The sequence below is a fragment of the Lasioglossum baleicum genome, chromosome 16 (assembly GCF_051020765.1).
Source record: "Lasioglossum baleicum chromosome 16, iyLasBale1, whole genome shotgun sequence".
Taxonomy (NCBI): domain Eukaryota; kingdom Metazoa; phylum Arthropoda; class Insecta; order Hymenoptera; family Halictidae; genus Lasioglossum; species Lasioglossum baleicum.
In genome coordinates this window covers 9,372,230-9,388,717 of record NC_134944.1, presented here as the reverse complement: position 1 = coordinate 9,388,717, position 16,488 = coordinate 9,372,230, and the positions used below count along the sequence as shown (strand labels likewise).

The 16,488-nt window shown below is 42.0% G+C and overlaps 1 protein-coding gene across 1 annotated transcript in view; it reads left to right on the top strand.

The window, feature by feature from the left end:
* LOC143217022 (RNA-binding protein fusilli-like) overlaps positions 1-16,254 on the top strand; it is a 48,227-nt gene extending 31,973 nt beyond the window's left edge. The window contains exons 11-12 of the mRNA XM_076440702.1: positions 9,908-10,110; positions 11,146-16,254. Coding sequence (XP_076296817.1) covers positions 9,908-10,110; positions 11,146-11,325 — 383 coding nt within the window. The 3' untranslated portion in view covers positions 11,326-16,254. The remainder of the gene's footprint in view (positions 1-9,907; positions 10,111-11,145) is intronic.
* Positions 16,255-16,488: the final 234 nt, after the last annotated feature.

Here is a 16,488-nt window from a genome sequence, read left to right as displayed (position 1 = left end):
AGTTGTAATTCCACCGTTGAGATAGTGAGCATCGAAAAGTACTTAAGTCGCCGAGAACGCGTTTCTCGCTAAACCTTCGTGACCTTGTTGGTGATTCGGTGTGTTAGGGATGCATTTACCCCTGCGACGCTTTTCTACGGTTCAAATTTTGTGATAATCGGTGGGCAATTGGAGAAGAGGCGAACCGGGAGGCCGATATCGAGAGCGCGTCAGTTTCTCCCCAGTAAAAGCAATCTGCTCTTGATTTGCTATGAATTTGGCACCGCTAGCATTCCCTCTTTATAGAGGGCAGGTCGATCGCACTAAGAGCGAACCTAACCTTGCTTTCGGAGTAAATATCCGGCAAAATCGTTATTATCATTATTTTAAGACTTGTAAATATTAAGATTCTTGAAAGTGTATAAAACTGAAAATTATATAATTTGGAAATTCGAATAAAATTTGATGTTCTCTCCTACAGCAAGGTTTACTCCGATTTTGCTCGATATTTACTCCGAGAACAAGGTTATGTCTGCTCTTAGTGCGACCGATCTGCCCTCTAGAACAAGGGCAGGCTCTGCCGACAGGTTTTGGTCGGCAGATTCAGAGCAAAAGGGACCAGATCCTGCTCCAAGCGTGGTTGGACGTCAAAATGGGTGATACTGCCATCCCGCGAGGACCTTAATCTTCCTAATTCAGATTTCAACGCGAACGTCGGGAACCATTTCGGAGGCCCAGACCGGAGACCCCTATCTTCCATGATTCTGAGAAATCGCAGTTTCTGAAAGCAGTTTCGTGCGCTCGGATATTAGAGTTTCTTCTTGCCACGCGTATCCTTTGTCCTCCCCCTGTCCTCCGTCTTTCCTGTTCTCTTATTTCGATTTGCCTCGAGAGTCCAAAGTCCGCGGGTATAGAGATGACTGGTTTGCATGTCGTGGTTTGTGGAGGGACGTGCATACAAGTACCTGTAATAATCTTTCTTATTCGTTGCCTATCGTCGGTGACCAGGCGATTGCGCGACGGTTTTTTCGATTTCTTTTTTGTTTTTCAAGTGCAACCCTGCGGCGCGCGAGTATCCGGTCGATGCGCGTCGAACGTCGTCGCCATTTTGAACGAACACCGTTCTATTCCTTTTTCAAAACTACTTATTTGATCGATGTTTAATGCGCAACGACCCGATACGTTCGTCGCCGTCTTCGTCATATTCTTCGCCTCCCCAGACTCCAGAGACATTCTCCTCCCGTTTCCCATGTCTCGCAGCGGCTCCTACATCCTGCAATATATACACAGACACATACCCACAGAGACACGTATACTGTATAACCAGACTGCGGATTTTTATGCATTCATGAAGAAATTGGGCGATATACGATACAATAAATGATTAGAGAAATTGAAGAATATTGTAATGTTGATTTTAACAGTACCATGGTCGAATTGACTGGTTTTCTATTCCGTAGTTATTGAAATTATAACAACGCTTTCCGGGGAGATGACTATATGTCAGGTCTTTTCAATTTCATAGGAGCGCAATTAGGAAATTATTTTGTTTTAACATTTTGTAAAACAAACCGGAGAAGAAGTATTTCAGTTTTCAGTCTTTTTTCAACGAAAGAAGAGTTTACATCAGGTTTTTGAAATTTTGTAGGAGCACGATGAGGAACTTCTTTTGCTCTAACATTGAATAAAACAAACCGTAAAAAAGGTATTTCAGTTTTCAGCCATTCCCAACGGAAGAAGGGCCTACGTCAGGTTTTCTAAATTTTGTAGGAGAGCGATTAGGAACTTATTTCGCTCTAACATTGAATAAAACAAACCATAGAAGAAGTCTTTCAGTTTTCAGTCGTTTTCCAATGGAGTTTTCCAATGGCCTGTGTCATTTTCAGCAGGTTTTTATTATTTCAATTCAGGTTTCAGTTCAGAATTGCGCTTCCATAAAATTTCCAGACACCCATTCACTTTACCACGTATTGTAATATGTTTATACAAAGTTTATGAAATTCAATCCTCTCACGTCTGTAAGGTGTTCCTCTTTTATATGTTCCGGGCTTTGTAGGTTAAGTGTTAACGCAACAAACTAAATTTTTATTTTACTGCCTGGAACAATCTTTTTAGAACATTTTTCATTCTGCATAGACCTCCGCAGTCTATTTATAACAGTCTTCTCGTACTTGTTTGACGCGTGATCCTGTACAATTTCGCACGAGCCTACTCTCTGTTTGACAGGATGCGGGATTAGCGTATTATCGCGTAGAGTCGAGCAGTAGTATCTTGGTGTGCGCGGCTACCAGCCATAAATATTTCGTCACGCGCTGTACGTAATAGTATTTCGATCCAGAGTTTCGAAATTGTGGAATTCAAACACCAAATACTTATGGTTGGTAGCGCGGCTAGTCCTGTTTTGTCGTTACAAAATGGTGGAGCGAGGCGACCGCGACTTCCGGCGTGCAGGAACGAATTTTGCTCAAACGACGAAAACGACACCGGAAGTGGGGGCGGCGCGCCTCGCGCCACGATCATCCTGCAGATGTGACTCGAACAATCGGGTATTGCCTGCCGATACGTTTACGTGTCGGGATTACGCTTCCTGAGTCGAAGTTACGCTTCATCTAGCATTAATGGACATCTTAGAAACTAGATTTGCGGGGGCGACGCGAAACGCCGGATCCATTCGTTGATCTATTGACAAATATTGACTGCATCGAGGTCTCGGATCCTTCGTTTCGCGTTTCCTCCTTGGGGCGCATCTTGGTGAGTCTTCGGAGATAATAAATGTATCGGTCGGGAGCGTCGACGATCGATTCTGACAAAATTCCGTAGTTGTTTGGGTAGCTCGATTCGCAGACTCTCTCGACGCCCTCGGCCATCTCGCGCTGATTTCTTTTTTTTTTCTTTTTTTCTTTTTTTTTTAACACGGTAGAGCTCCGTTCGCCGATGACTATGGCATCGGACGGACAGAGCTCTGCTGCACTTTAGACGACTGCGGCCTGTACGGTAAGATGCGCCTACTCGATGGACGAGAACGCGTTGAACGGGCGGGCTTATGCGCCGATGCACGTGCCGCCTTCAGAATTTAACACATTATATACCGGCGACCATCTCTTGGGTTTTTTAAAGAGTACAGTCATAGATCCAATTTCAATCGGGAACCCACAACTCCAGTAACTTGTAATCTGATCGTTCCGTTTGGGAGTATTAACACTAAACCTAACCTAACCATGATTAAAATAACAAGGCTCTATTTATTTAGATTCTGTGCAATTCCAAAGAAATTTATCGAACCAATTTCCACGTAAGGAACTTCATAGTGTCAATAATTGTAAGATGAAAAATATAAAACCGGTCATTGACAGTGGTAGGTTCAGTGTTAACCTAAAAGTTGCAAAAGATTTCCCAGCTTCCTTGTGGTAAATTAGAACAATTAAAAATCCCATTAACCCTTCACACTCGAACGGCGACACCATTACTCAAAACAGTTTTCATATCATGAAATTTGTCTGTGTTCTATAAATTGCTAAACTTCAATTTTAAAAAAAATTACATAACATTAGCACGTTCTAGCTTGAAAGAAATGTTTCGACTTCGGAGTTCAAACTCCCAAGAGTGCAAAGGGTTGATAGGCGTCCGGTAGATAAGGTGTTAAACCTTTTGTTTGAAATGTTTCAAATGAATCGCAACCGGTTGTGGCTGCTAGCCGGAAGTTTGGCGCCAGAGACGAGAAGTATCGCACCGTTTGAAACGACATTGGCCAAACTTCCTGCTTCTAACGTAAGCGCAAGTAGGGGGTAAGATCATGGCGGTCTCTGGTACAGTTCCGGAACGTGGTAAATTTGGCAACGCTGTCTCTCAGTCCGATCTGAAGTGAGTTGCAGTCTCTGTATGCTGCTGCGCATGTGCAGTGGCTCGATCGGACCAGCTGATCGGACTGACGTTGTTTGTATGCGGTGTTGCCACACGCCACGTTCCGGCCTGTACCAGAAACAGCCGTTGGTCGTTCGCAACGTCGCATCGTCGCATAAAATTGCCCGGCTGTGTACTACCTGCCATTGGCTTTCGCTGGGCACTCACACGAGCCGTATTATACACGTATCCCGCAGGCTATCAAGGGAGAGAAAATGGGAGAGTGTGTGCGCGTGTGTGGCTAGAGGGTCGAAAAGAGGAGAGTGACATCAGAGTAGCAATTTTGATAGTACAACCGCATACACATATCTCGTTCTCCGTACTAACTCCAAATTATTCGCTGATCCGATGAATGGTCGTGGCATATATTTTTTTCCTCCCCCTCTACCCCCAAACCCCATTATTGCGTGGGATGTGTGTCGTCTGGTTTCTTTATTTTTTTTTTTTTAATTAATTTTCTTTAATTAATTGTGAACCGCTAACCTGGTGACTGACAGTGTCGTCCCTTTCGCAAATTTACATTTAACTCGTATTATCGTCGGTTCTGTGATTGTTGTCGCTATCTAGCTGAGGCTGACTATACACAGTGGCGGCGCATCCTTTCACGTTAACCCCTTGGCCGTGTGTAATCCACTAAACCGAGATCGAATTTTTAGTCTTTCTCCCTTCTCCGATTAACACTAGGTTTACGGGATCCGTCGACATTCATTTTGTACTTGTGATTACACGCATCCGTCGGCAATTGTTCGAGAAATTAATTTTTTTTGTGGGTATATATTGTTTACAAAAGTGGCCAAAAATTTTTAGAGACCCCGTGTCTCCGTCTTTTAGCGCACCGTAAACCTAGCGCGCTGAAGACAGAAAATTTGTTCGGGCAAGGGGTTAACTTGGTCTTTCCACAATCAGGATACTTGCACATGGAAGCTGAGAGCAGTGCGGATGGGCGGGTACCCGGAAATTCGGGGTCGGCGGGCCCGAAAATTTAATAACTGTTCGGAGACCCAAATGTTATCGATTTTTGGTTTCCCGACTTTCGCTTCGGGTACGCGAGTATCACTGATTTTCATCGGAAGCTCGAGTATCCGAAAATTTCTGGTAGCCGCCCATCCCTAGAAAGCAGGCCCTTGCCCCGCTCGAAAGTCCCAGTCCGAGGCCCTTTCGGTGTCCCTTTCGATTCGCAGGATCCCCGAATTGGAACGCGCCAATGCGCCCGGTACACATCGACGCCGAAAGGGTCGATCTCTCTATCTCGATCCGATCTCGAAGGATCTCGCCGATGATCGCGGGACCACGAGGCGCGGGGGAGGGGCTGAGAGAGTCGCGAGAGTTGACGGGGACGATCGTGATCGTCCCGGCGAAAGTGAATCGTTTAAAGTTAATTAACCCCGATCCTCGCGACCAGTTCGATTCTGTGCGACACTTTCTCCCTTAACCACAACCCCTTCATCTTCCTATATATTTTTTCTATTTTTTTTCTTCCTCAGAGTTACATAGACGGTAATGTTTTTTTTCTCCTCCGCCCCCCACCCCACCCCCGTTCCTCGATTGCGTTTCATCAACTGGGATTGATAGAAAAAAAAAACACTGACACACGCGCATTACACGAAACACGTTACACGGACGCAATATATTACACACGCGCAAACACGGACACACGTACAGAAGTATATTTTACCGATCTATTTTTTTTTTTACCCCTTGTATACACTTTTTTTCTGTATATCGACGATTTATATTCGATGGTGATCATGTTTAATAAATGTGCCTTGTGGACATACATATCTTTTTGCTTGCCGGGTTGGTGGACTATTACCCCCTGATTATATATTATCCTCGCCTCTGGTGGTGGTGGTGATTTTCGTGACGGTCGCGTTTTATTTTATAACGAAAGTATGGGGAAACGTCGTTCGAAAATATTTAGATTTAGACATCTCCTTATAGCAAGCCCTTCTCCCCCATCGAGACTGTTCTCTCTCGTAGTCCGAGCCAGTGTCGGCAGATCAGGGGAAGTCACTCTAATCGAGGGGAATACGGTTACCCTGCCTCTGTCAGTGAATGCAAAATAAAAATTTCCTACCCGAATTGCAACACACTGGAGTGAAATACAAAATTTATTTTCTTTCTTAATATTTGTTTAATTCAACAGTACTTTTAAATTTTTCTAACGTTTTCACTGTTTTAAATTACACCTATTCGTTCTTGTTATAAATGTATAAAATCTGCTGTGTATTGACCAGTCACGTGACAGAGGCGGAGCGCGTCACGTGACCGGGTGGAAGCGTGGAAGTTAGGGAAGGATAGAGTGGGGACACGAAACTTAATCTGGCGATTCTGGTCCGAGTGGATCCAGTTTTCGGGGGAGACGGGTGAAACTCTATCGTCGGATGATCTCCCGATCCCATGGGGCGTCCGAAAATTACGACCACCGTATCCCTGTTACGTTCTATACATTTTTTTTTCACTGGGCTCGCAGGTATCTTTGGTGTCTACAGATCAAGTTGGAGATTTCTGTGTCGTAACTCTTGCCTCCCTCTCTCTCTCTCGCTCTTTTTCACTTTCTTTCTCTCTCGCTCTTTCTCTCTCTGTTCTTAATTTGCTCACACGTACATATAGGTTCTCTGGCGCTCTTTCTCTCTCCATTTCTCTCTCTCTCTCACACATATTTTGTCGCTATAACTGTCTCTCCAAGCCTACTGCCTCATTTTGTGTCGAACCTCTGTCCGATCGTTGGCTCGATCCTTATTCCTACATTTCCCGACCCTGTCCGAAGGAACGGTCACGTAGAGGTCATGTAGAGGTCACGTAGAGGTCATGTAGAGGTCACGGCTCCATTACGGCTCATTTTGTGTAAAAATCAAAGAATTTGCAACAGAACTGAGATAGAACGATGACTTTTTGTTTAATTAACCCCTTGCCGTAATATTTTCTTCACAGTTTCAGTGATTAAAACGTCTTTAACCCGAAAATGTCGTAGAAGAGAAAATTTATAATCTTTTCACTTGCATATAATTTTATTTCATTTAAATAGAAAAGCGTAACATTCATATTTTTTAGACTTTGTTTTAAATCTTCATCGCGAGTGTGATTCGTTAAAATATGACAAGGGGTTGGAGGTGAAAAAAATTTATTATTATATTATATTATTATTTATATTAATATAAATATTATATTAATATAAATAATAATAATAATTATCATTACATTCCAACGAAAAAATTATGATTTCGTTAGTTTTTTTCACACAAATCGATTTTTTTCAAAATCCTGAGACAAATCCTGAATTGGTCAAAAATTTTATTTCCATAATTTTTGCCCAACTCTGGACTTTACGGATTCATAGCATGTCGAGAAAAAAATCTAACCGAACCATGGTATTAGATAAATCACAATTTGTTTGTAATACTGCAAGTTTAACACTGATTTTCAATGTTAAAAAAACATTCCTACTACGATCTCTCTATTTTTCCCATATTCTGCAATATTTCAGTTTAATTAGAAAAAAATCATCGCTCTATCCCATTTCTATAGAAAGTTTATCTTTATCTTATTATTTATTTATTTATCGATTAGATCTTTGTGACCCCTTTTATATAAAAGACCAATTAATTTATTGCATGACATGAAAAAGAAATTTTGAAAAAATTGCAATTGACCGGAATCGCGAAGAAAATTATGAAAGTTGTTTACAACTTGTTCATGTGGAGCAATATTGAAAACTGAAAAAACTACATTTTGTAAAAAAATCCTGGTCAATGATACATATCCTGAAAGTTTCATCAAAATCGGCGATTTATTCTTAGATTTAGTTTATTGCAACAATAACCGATTTTGATGAAATTTCCAGAACGTGTACAATCGACACAGATCTACAAAATGTATATTTTAAATTTTCAACAGGCCCCCCATAAAAAATGTTTAAACAAACACTTCTAACATTTCTCTATAATTCCGACCAATTGCAATTTTTTCAAAAATATTTTCACGTCTTGTAGAAAATCAATTGCTCTACCATCTCAAAAAATATCCAAGTCGTATAATCTGACATTAAAAAATGTATCGTCCTTTTGAAAGCGTCCAAATATTATTGTGGTTGTAAATTAGTACGTTGTCATCTAATTTACGACCGTCCTATGGTTTTATTATTTTACGATCACCTTTTTTTTCGATCACTTCGATTACAATTCAACGCGACCGGTTCTCCTTGATTTCCCTCGCTTGGACATCCCTACCACACGTCTCTTAACCTTATTAATTCTGCGAAATCCACGTGCGAAGTCAAACGAATCGTTGAGAACTTTCGAAACTAGTTTCAGTTGTCAATTATTTCGTACTGGTGACGCACACATTTATTTTCTGAGAGAGAACGAGAGAGAGAGAGAAAGAAAGAGTGAGAGAAAGGGCAAAGAGAAGGAGAGAACGAAAGAGGGAGGAAGAAAGAAAGAAAGAGAGAGAGAGAGAGAGGGGGAAAGTTTGAGTGACTTTTTTTTTGGTGATTTGGCAGAGGGGCGAAATCGCAAGTTGGTGCTACATATTTATATATATTATATATAAAACATACGTATATATCGTGTTACAATGGTGCAGTGTCGATTGCTGTTTGGTAGCGGGATCTACAAATACTAACTTCTGTGCTTCCAGGTAGGCCAAGTCCAAATCATTATTCCTCTGGATGACGGGCTGCTCTACGTTCCGAGTGAACCGAATATCGATCGCGTGTGTGTGCAATTGATTAAATTGATTACTATCGATGATGTGCGAAATGGATCACGTCAGAAACGTGGAAGTGCAAACGTTGAATCGGATTCGCTAGAGTGTCACACGGACCGTAGATCGCCGTCGTATTAATCGTGAAATCGTGCAGGTTGCGGGAACACGCGAAGGAATGATCATGGCGTCCGAAATCACTAACGAGAAACGAAAAGGAGAAACAGAGAAAATAGTCGAACGGAGAAGAAGTACGATCAGAAAAAGATTTTTTCTTGCTCGATTCTCTGCACGATGTCATCGACCACGGATCGTGGTGTGGTTATACCATAGTTTGGGCACTTTTCTTACGTTTTGTACATACATTAGAATATCTATGGGTGTTACATATATATCAGACCTTTTTTTTCTTTTTGTTATCGGGAGTCTATTAATACGAAAGAGAAAATGTTGTTCGTTACACGTGCCTCGGTGTGAAGAGAATTCTTGGTTATGTTTCTCAGGCTCGTGTTTACTAATTATTTAGAGTCGGTTCGAAGTAGAGGTCGTGCATTAATAACACACCGTGTATTTGCATTTTACGTGTAGTTAAGTACACGTGCATTGATGCATCCTCATTTTAATTCGTATAATTTTTAGAACATTGATATTCATTTACGTATCGAGACTATGGTTTCACAAATTCCGCGGTTGTTGGTGCAACGATAAATTTAAACATCATTTTCGATGATGGGATCGAATGGAATTCGTAGCCTGCAACTGCAAACGAAATCACACGCGGAAAGCTAAACATCTGAGAAAATTGTAGAACCGGCAAGAAAATGTTTAAACATATCAGCAAAAGCAGTTGCTCCGAGATGGTGTTGAAATGAAGTCGTTTATTGTCAGAACATTGAAACACATATCAGATTCGTCTCTAATAAACTAGATGGTGAGTTGATCACATTTTTCTAATGGCAGTGGTTTTAAAATTAATTTTTGTGTCTATTTTACGTACCCATATTCTGCTCTCGAAAATTAGCAATTGTATCTGAAAAATTAATACGAATTCAAATACGTTGATGCACGTATATTTAAATGTACGTGAAATAGTACACGTGTATACATATGTGTATTTAAATACACGTGAAATAGGGATCTCTAGTTCGAAGATTGTAAGGGTTTTTATTGCCGTGGTTGTAAACTTTTTTTTGCAAGTAACTCGAAGGGGTTACTGTTCGAGGCGAACTTTTGGATGGTTGTTTCTCGAGAGTACTATTCTAGAATCTCATGAGGCGGATCGACTGGATGGAAGGTTGATTGTCTTGTTTGTTATACCCTTTAGGGGGCACGATGTTGCCACCGCCACCGGTCGCGATATTTCCACCTACAGCTGCGATGCTGCCACGTGGACCGCCGCAGTTCGCAGCCCCATATCCGCCACCGATTTTCTATTGGCCATATCCTTCGCCGCCGGTCAGCCCCACTAATTATTACAATCCGGCGAATGTCGGTGGTATCGCGGCCATTCCACAACAAGCGGCGCTGGTAAGTCCCTTTTAATAACATTTTTCGTTCATTCCACGCGAAATCGGACACTTATTGGAGTACTGTTTCCGATTTCGTTCAAATTTGAATATGTAGTGTTGTAGTCTTTAACATGTTCGCTGCCAACGAGTTATTATACATGCGAGATAAAACATTTTATCGCAAAAACCGACTACGATATAACTCGTATAATTAATAATGCAATTAAAAATGATCTAAATTCAATATCTTTCCCATAAATACATGTTTTGCATTTTTATTTTACAATTAATTAAAATTTGTTGGCGTGGTGGAACCGTTTTTGAAAATGTCGCTAAAAATTGTTGATTGACAGACACGTGTAAAAAGGAGTGTCACCCTTTTTTTGCATTAGATCATAATACTAGAACTAAAAAACCATAACCATCGATTAATTGTTTAAATTTTATTGTCTTGAAATAAAATTTAAGGTTATTTTCTCTGTATTTCTTGAAGTATTTATAATATGGACAATAAATGTCAAGAAATACAGAGAAATTGATAACCAAAGACATCGGTGATTTAAATTATCTGGAAAAGTACTAAATAAGTAACAAATAAACAATTTTAAATTTCAATTTTAACTTTGATATCGAGCAAAATCTTGGCGAACCTTGCTGTAGGAGGAAAAATCGAATTTTCTTTAGATTCCTATATTTTAGAATTTTAGGTTGCATGCATTTTCAATAATTTCAATATTTACAAGTCTTAAAATAATGCCAATAACGATTTTGCCCGATATTTACTCTGAAAGCAAGGTTAGGTTCGCTCTTAGTGCGACCGACCTGCCCTCTGTATAACGAGGACCAGGGCCGACGTAATGGTTGGCCCCGCACATTCGGAGACTTTAGTTGATACTTGCACAGGGCCCCGCAAAATATAGCAGATCCTGCCCTTGATTTGGCATGGAATGTTGGCAGCAAACTTCGTCACCAAATACGAAATTGATGCCAAATCAAGAGCAAATTTCTTACTGCAACTGTTCCGATCGTTCTAACGTTGTGTTTCGACTTTCAGTTGACTCCAGCGGAGTGTCTTCAGCTGGGGCCAGGGGCGACGGTCCCCGGAGCCACTACGCCCACGCCGGAAGCTCGTATCGAGGCGTTCCTTCCACGAATGGAGTTGGAGAAACGTATACCTGTTCCTGCGCCTCCGCAAGCGGAATGCAGTCCGTTCGTCGAAGTATTCATGGTCTGATGATCGCAGTCTCGAACTCGTTTGGTGATCGGCCACGGGAATCATCACCGATCGGGGACCGATTATCGGACCGAGTCGAATCAAGCGCGTAAACCTTTGCCTCGCACGACAGAAACCCAACGTTGCGTCTTTCTCTGCTCCCCTTGCGCGAGAGTCTTCGTCCGCTTCTTCCCCGTTCGTCTTCTACTTCTTGTTCTTCTCTGTTCTATTTGTTCTTTTCTGTACCGAATAGTGTACGCTAGAATCATATTCACGAGGCCTGGAAAGGTACATATCAGCGCGATATGATTTTACTTTTCTCGTCTTCGAAGAACGCTGCCCCCCAACCCCCTTGTAAATCCACCGTGTCACCGGGTGGCACGTTTCTTTCTAGTCTAGAGACAGATGCAAGTCGTCGTAGCGTAGCGCAGTGACGTTGTTTCTTTCTCGTCCGTTTATTTCAGGGCGTTTCGAAAGGGAACAGCGCGAGAACAGCGCCGTTCCTTTTCATCTCTATGACGCCCCTCCTCCCTTCTACCCCTAACAGGGGTAGTTGTTTCTGGACCTCTATCGCGCAGTGGCCCCTCTGTCTGCATTCCTCGGTCCCATTTGTGTCACTTCGCGTCCGAGCATCGAGGAGCATCAAGAAGCATCAAGAAGGAAAACCGATCGGCCGTTGTCGCTCGGTTACGGTGATTTATCGGTAAGGTCGTGGTCACAGTGGCTCCGATATCCGTCGAGTCGGTTGATGTCGAAGCCGCCGTGACCGTGGCCTAACGCGTATAGATACACTCGGCTCATTTGATTCGTTCGCAGAAGCTAGCTGGACCCGTTGGATCGTAGGTGGACCTCCAATCCTCGAGAACGACGGTGTAGCGCGCGAGAAGGGTATATCATGACAGTAGGAAAGATAGACAGGTTAGAAATTCGTTGAACTTTTAGAGCAGCGAAGGGCACGTTTGCCTGCTGCAGCTAATTGTAAGAAGCCTCCTGCACCAACGTCTTTTTCGTGCAGCGCTGCTCGAAAGAGAGGTTGGTGGGAGAAGCAGGCAAATGAGAGGCCCCTTACCGTGCCCATCGCTGTTTTAGAGCAGATCCGGGCAACTTCTTCCCCGCCGTCGCTGAGCGACCCCCACTTTTAGCTCGACTTTATCTTCAGAGCCGTAGAACTGGCGCAGCGTGGCGACCCGGGCCGCACACTGTTTCTTTTATAAGTCCGAATGGTGGGAGTCGCTGGTAGGCACTAAGAAGAGAGGAAACAAGCGGTGTGCGGCTGCCAGTTGCCCGGCTCTGTTTTAGAGGAGCCCTGGATGGCGTCATCGCACGGATAGGGCTCCCTCCTTGCGGTCTCGTTGACCCTGCTATGCCGTCATCCCCAAGTGCAAATTGGCGCGCGAGTACAGGACGCAGCAAATGAGCTCGGTGTAAGTTCTAAATATCGTTAGAAGTAGGTCCTCTAGATTAACGCGATGCGCACACGGTTCGTCCTCGGTACTCGATTAGTTAATCTGACACACGTGACGACTACTTAGTTTTTAATTTGTACAAAGTTACAGTTTGGAATGGTCCGAGGGTCGAGCCGTCGCACAGTGTGACATTTCGATTATTTAGGGGAATTAACTTCTCTTAATGATGTTCATCATGTATTTTGTTAAAACTACTCAAGATATGATGATTTCTCATTACTTTAACTTCACTGTGTTGCTTTTTACGTATCTTTTACGTATTTGAACTCTTGCATATGACTGTTTGAAAGGCTATGAAATACAATAACAATTAAAATTTAAATACACACACTTTTATTGGGGTAGAGTACCACTGAATAGGCAGAAGAGTTCACTTGAGGCTTGTTTTACTTATCCGAATGCGATGAAAAATTAGAAATAATAGTTTTTCTGGGTTACGGAGGTATTTATTCAATTTCGGAATTAGATTCCCCTAAATGATCGAAATACCACACTGTGCGTCGCCCTTCGAATCGAACAGTCGCCGTCGTCGTTGTTGATAGGCGAATTATCGCGCGAGACAGCGCTTTTATCCTTTAAGAGTTTTACGTAATTTAATTTAATTGAGAAAGTTTTAATATGAAATTTAATATATACCCTATCGTCCGAATCGTTACACGAACGGGACGCACGTTTATTATCGTGTGTAGTCGCTCTACGTAGAATTTTTATTTTAACTATAAGGTTATCCATTCGACTGTAAACCGTTATATCCGACCGTTAGCTTTTTCCGGTTCAACGGTTCCCCTGGAGTCGTTGCGGGAGACTGCGAATCCCTTAACAGCAAACATTACGAACGTCTTCCATTTATCGCGTTACTTCATCATCCGGCAAATCTGATTTAACTCCGGAAGTACTGAACACAGCCGACGGAACGACTAGCCCGTCAATTGCGACGAAAACGAACCAATTAATTTATTAAATAATCTCGGAAAAATTGTGATTCGAAACATCTGTCATTCGCGGTCCGCATCCGGTATTTTACGTTTATGTATCTCGATACATATTCCAAGAACAAATTACATGAATAGGGCATTCGACGATTCGCGACATGCCGGTGTCGAGGATCGTTGAAAACCCTGCGCAAGTTACTAGGACAGTGTGTCGTTTACGGTCGGTGAACTGTGTCAGGTCGAGTGCGAATTCCAGAGAGATTAACTGATCGCTCAAACACGTAATTACTTAGTAAGTACTTATGTAAAAACAGTTCTCTTCTCGGAGCGTTTCCCGCCGCATTTGTCTTCAGTCAGTTACTTTACTCTCTCGCCCCCCTCTCTTAGTGCTATACTCACACGCGCTACACACTTGGCGTAGTTGATTCGTAGTCTTCGGATGTCATTCTTCGATCAGGAGCAATTATTTAAATAGCGGAGACTAGTCTTGTATTGGATTGGCGAGAAAGTACTTTCGGTATTTCAACGTGACATAAAAGCCAATTTTTTTAATCAAGCAATGAAATATTTTACATTTTGTTCGATGAAGCTCATCATTAGTAGACAGCGGATCTTGACACAAAACAAAAACTTTCTACCTGATTTGCAACAAACTGGAGCGAAATAGAAATTCATTTAGCTTCTCAATATGTTTAATAGCTGATGTTTTTACTGTTTTATATTACACCTGCTCATTTCTGTCATAAATGCATCAAATCCGCTGTCCAGAAATATTTTACTGATTAAAGTTCGTTGCTTGGCTAAAAAGATTGGCTTTTGTTTCGCCTAAAAACACAGAAATTACTTTCTTGCCAACGCAGTAGTTACATAAAAAGGAACTAAAGGAAATTCGAGCATCGGTACGGAGGTGGAGACGAGTTATCATTAGTTATTATTACGTGTGGTACGGACAAGCGTTATCGAGTCCAAAACGTACTTCAGCTAAAAGATCGAGTCGAGGAGACGTTTTCCTTGGACAATTTTTTCCCCTCGGAAGATCTGTCCTCGTCTCTCTGTTTCTGTTCCTGTAAAAGGCGATCGTGTACAAAGGTGCAATCTTAGCTGTTAATTCGTGGCGTCTGAAGAGCCAGGGTCGTGTTCTATCCGTAGAGAGTAAGAATGAATTTCCGGTCAAGCACGTTAGAATCCTTGCGAACATATTATACGTATATAGAGAGATGCGACGCAGTTATACAGCGACGTATACACGCGTTATTCAAGAATGTTATTAATTATTAGTTCTCGAAGGGAGCTTCGAGTCGAACAAAACTCGAAGGGAAACATCAGAACAGAGTCACCGTACGTTCCGATTCGAATAGCGAACTTTCGAACACAGCATCGAGCATGTCGCGATCACCGGGCTCTCGATTCAAACGTACCTGAAGTTGTATATCGTTGAACGTACGCTTGTTTTGCGACGAAACACATTCTTTGAGATTCTTCCGAACCAGAGTCGCCAGACGAGGGGAGGGAGCACGAATTGAGGGGAAAAAAGTTACCCCCTCTCTGCCAGTATCGGATTAGCCACGTGACAGAGACGAAACGCGTCACGTGACCGACCTATGGGGGAAGGGGAAGTGTGGACACAAGTCTCAATCTGGCGACTCTGTTCCGAACGGAGGTCTTCGCTCTAGTAAGTGGACGAGTTCGTTCAAGTTTCTCTATTTTTCTTTTCTACGATAAGAGTATGCATAAAAGTTTAAGCTGTGAGCGAGCGAGCAACACGAACCGCGAATCGTTGTTTCTCGTATGTGCTGTATCGCACGATTGGTGCAATAAACCTTCCCGATCTTTTTGTTTTAACGTGTGCAATGAGAGATCGAAAGAACGAGCCTCTCGTATCCATCGAGCATCGAAGGGACAATAGTTGTCGTGCGGATAATTACAACAAAATTCGGTTCGTACGGCAATTTGATTCTGTAAGAATTTTCACGAGCGATAGAGCGGCTGAATGCCGTTTCAAATTTTCCCGCGGCGGCGCGCGTCGTTTCCGATCGATGTATCGAGAAGAATTATTTGAACTGCCTTAGGTGGCGGGACGGACTTGAATATTTCTGCCCGTAGCTATCGAATATTCAAATTTGTCTCGCATAATCGAACGAAATGGAATAGGCGTGACTCTTTTCGCACAAAGTTGTATATAAGAAATATATACATATTCACAGGCTTATTTTTTGTAAGATTCAGCATATTTAGATAAAGAAATTTATGCAACGGCGACAGAGCCGTTTTAGATGTACGTGAGGCACATCGCGAGCACACAGAGAGCTTTATTTACAAAAAAAAATGCAAAATTTATATATATATATTTAGATAGACATATATATGTATATATATATATATATATATATATATAAATCATAGTTTTCGTCTACGTGTACATAGACGAAATTCCGTTGTCGATCGATCGTTTTCGCGGTCCACGAGATACGACTGCGACGAATAGTAATCTGATCCCGATATTTAATAATGTTATTAACGATATTAATATATTCGATATTGTTTTAAAACAAGTCTACCACAATTTATTCGCGAAACCCATTCGTTGTACCCGTGTACTGTATTTTGTAGGCGAATTAAAAGAATATATATACACTCCCGTCCATAATTCGACGAACACTTATTCAAATTTGGAAGCAGACGATTATTGTTATTAATAACAAAACTATGTACTTACTCATTTTCTAATGTAGAGAACATGCAAATCAAATTTGACCAAACTAACCTATATTTTCTACATTTTTATT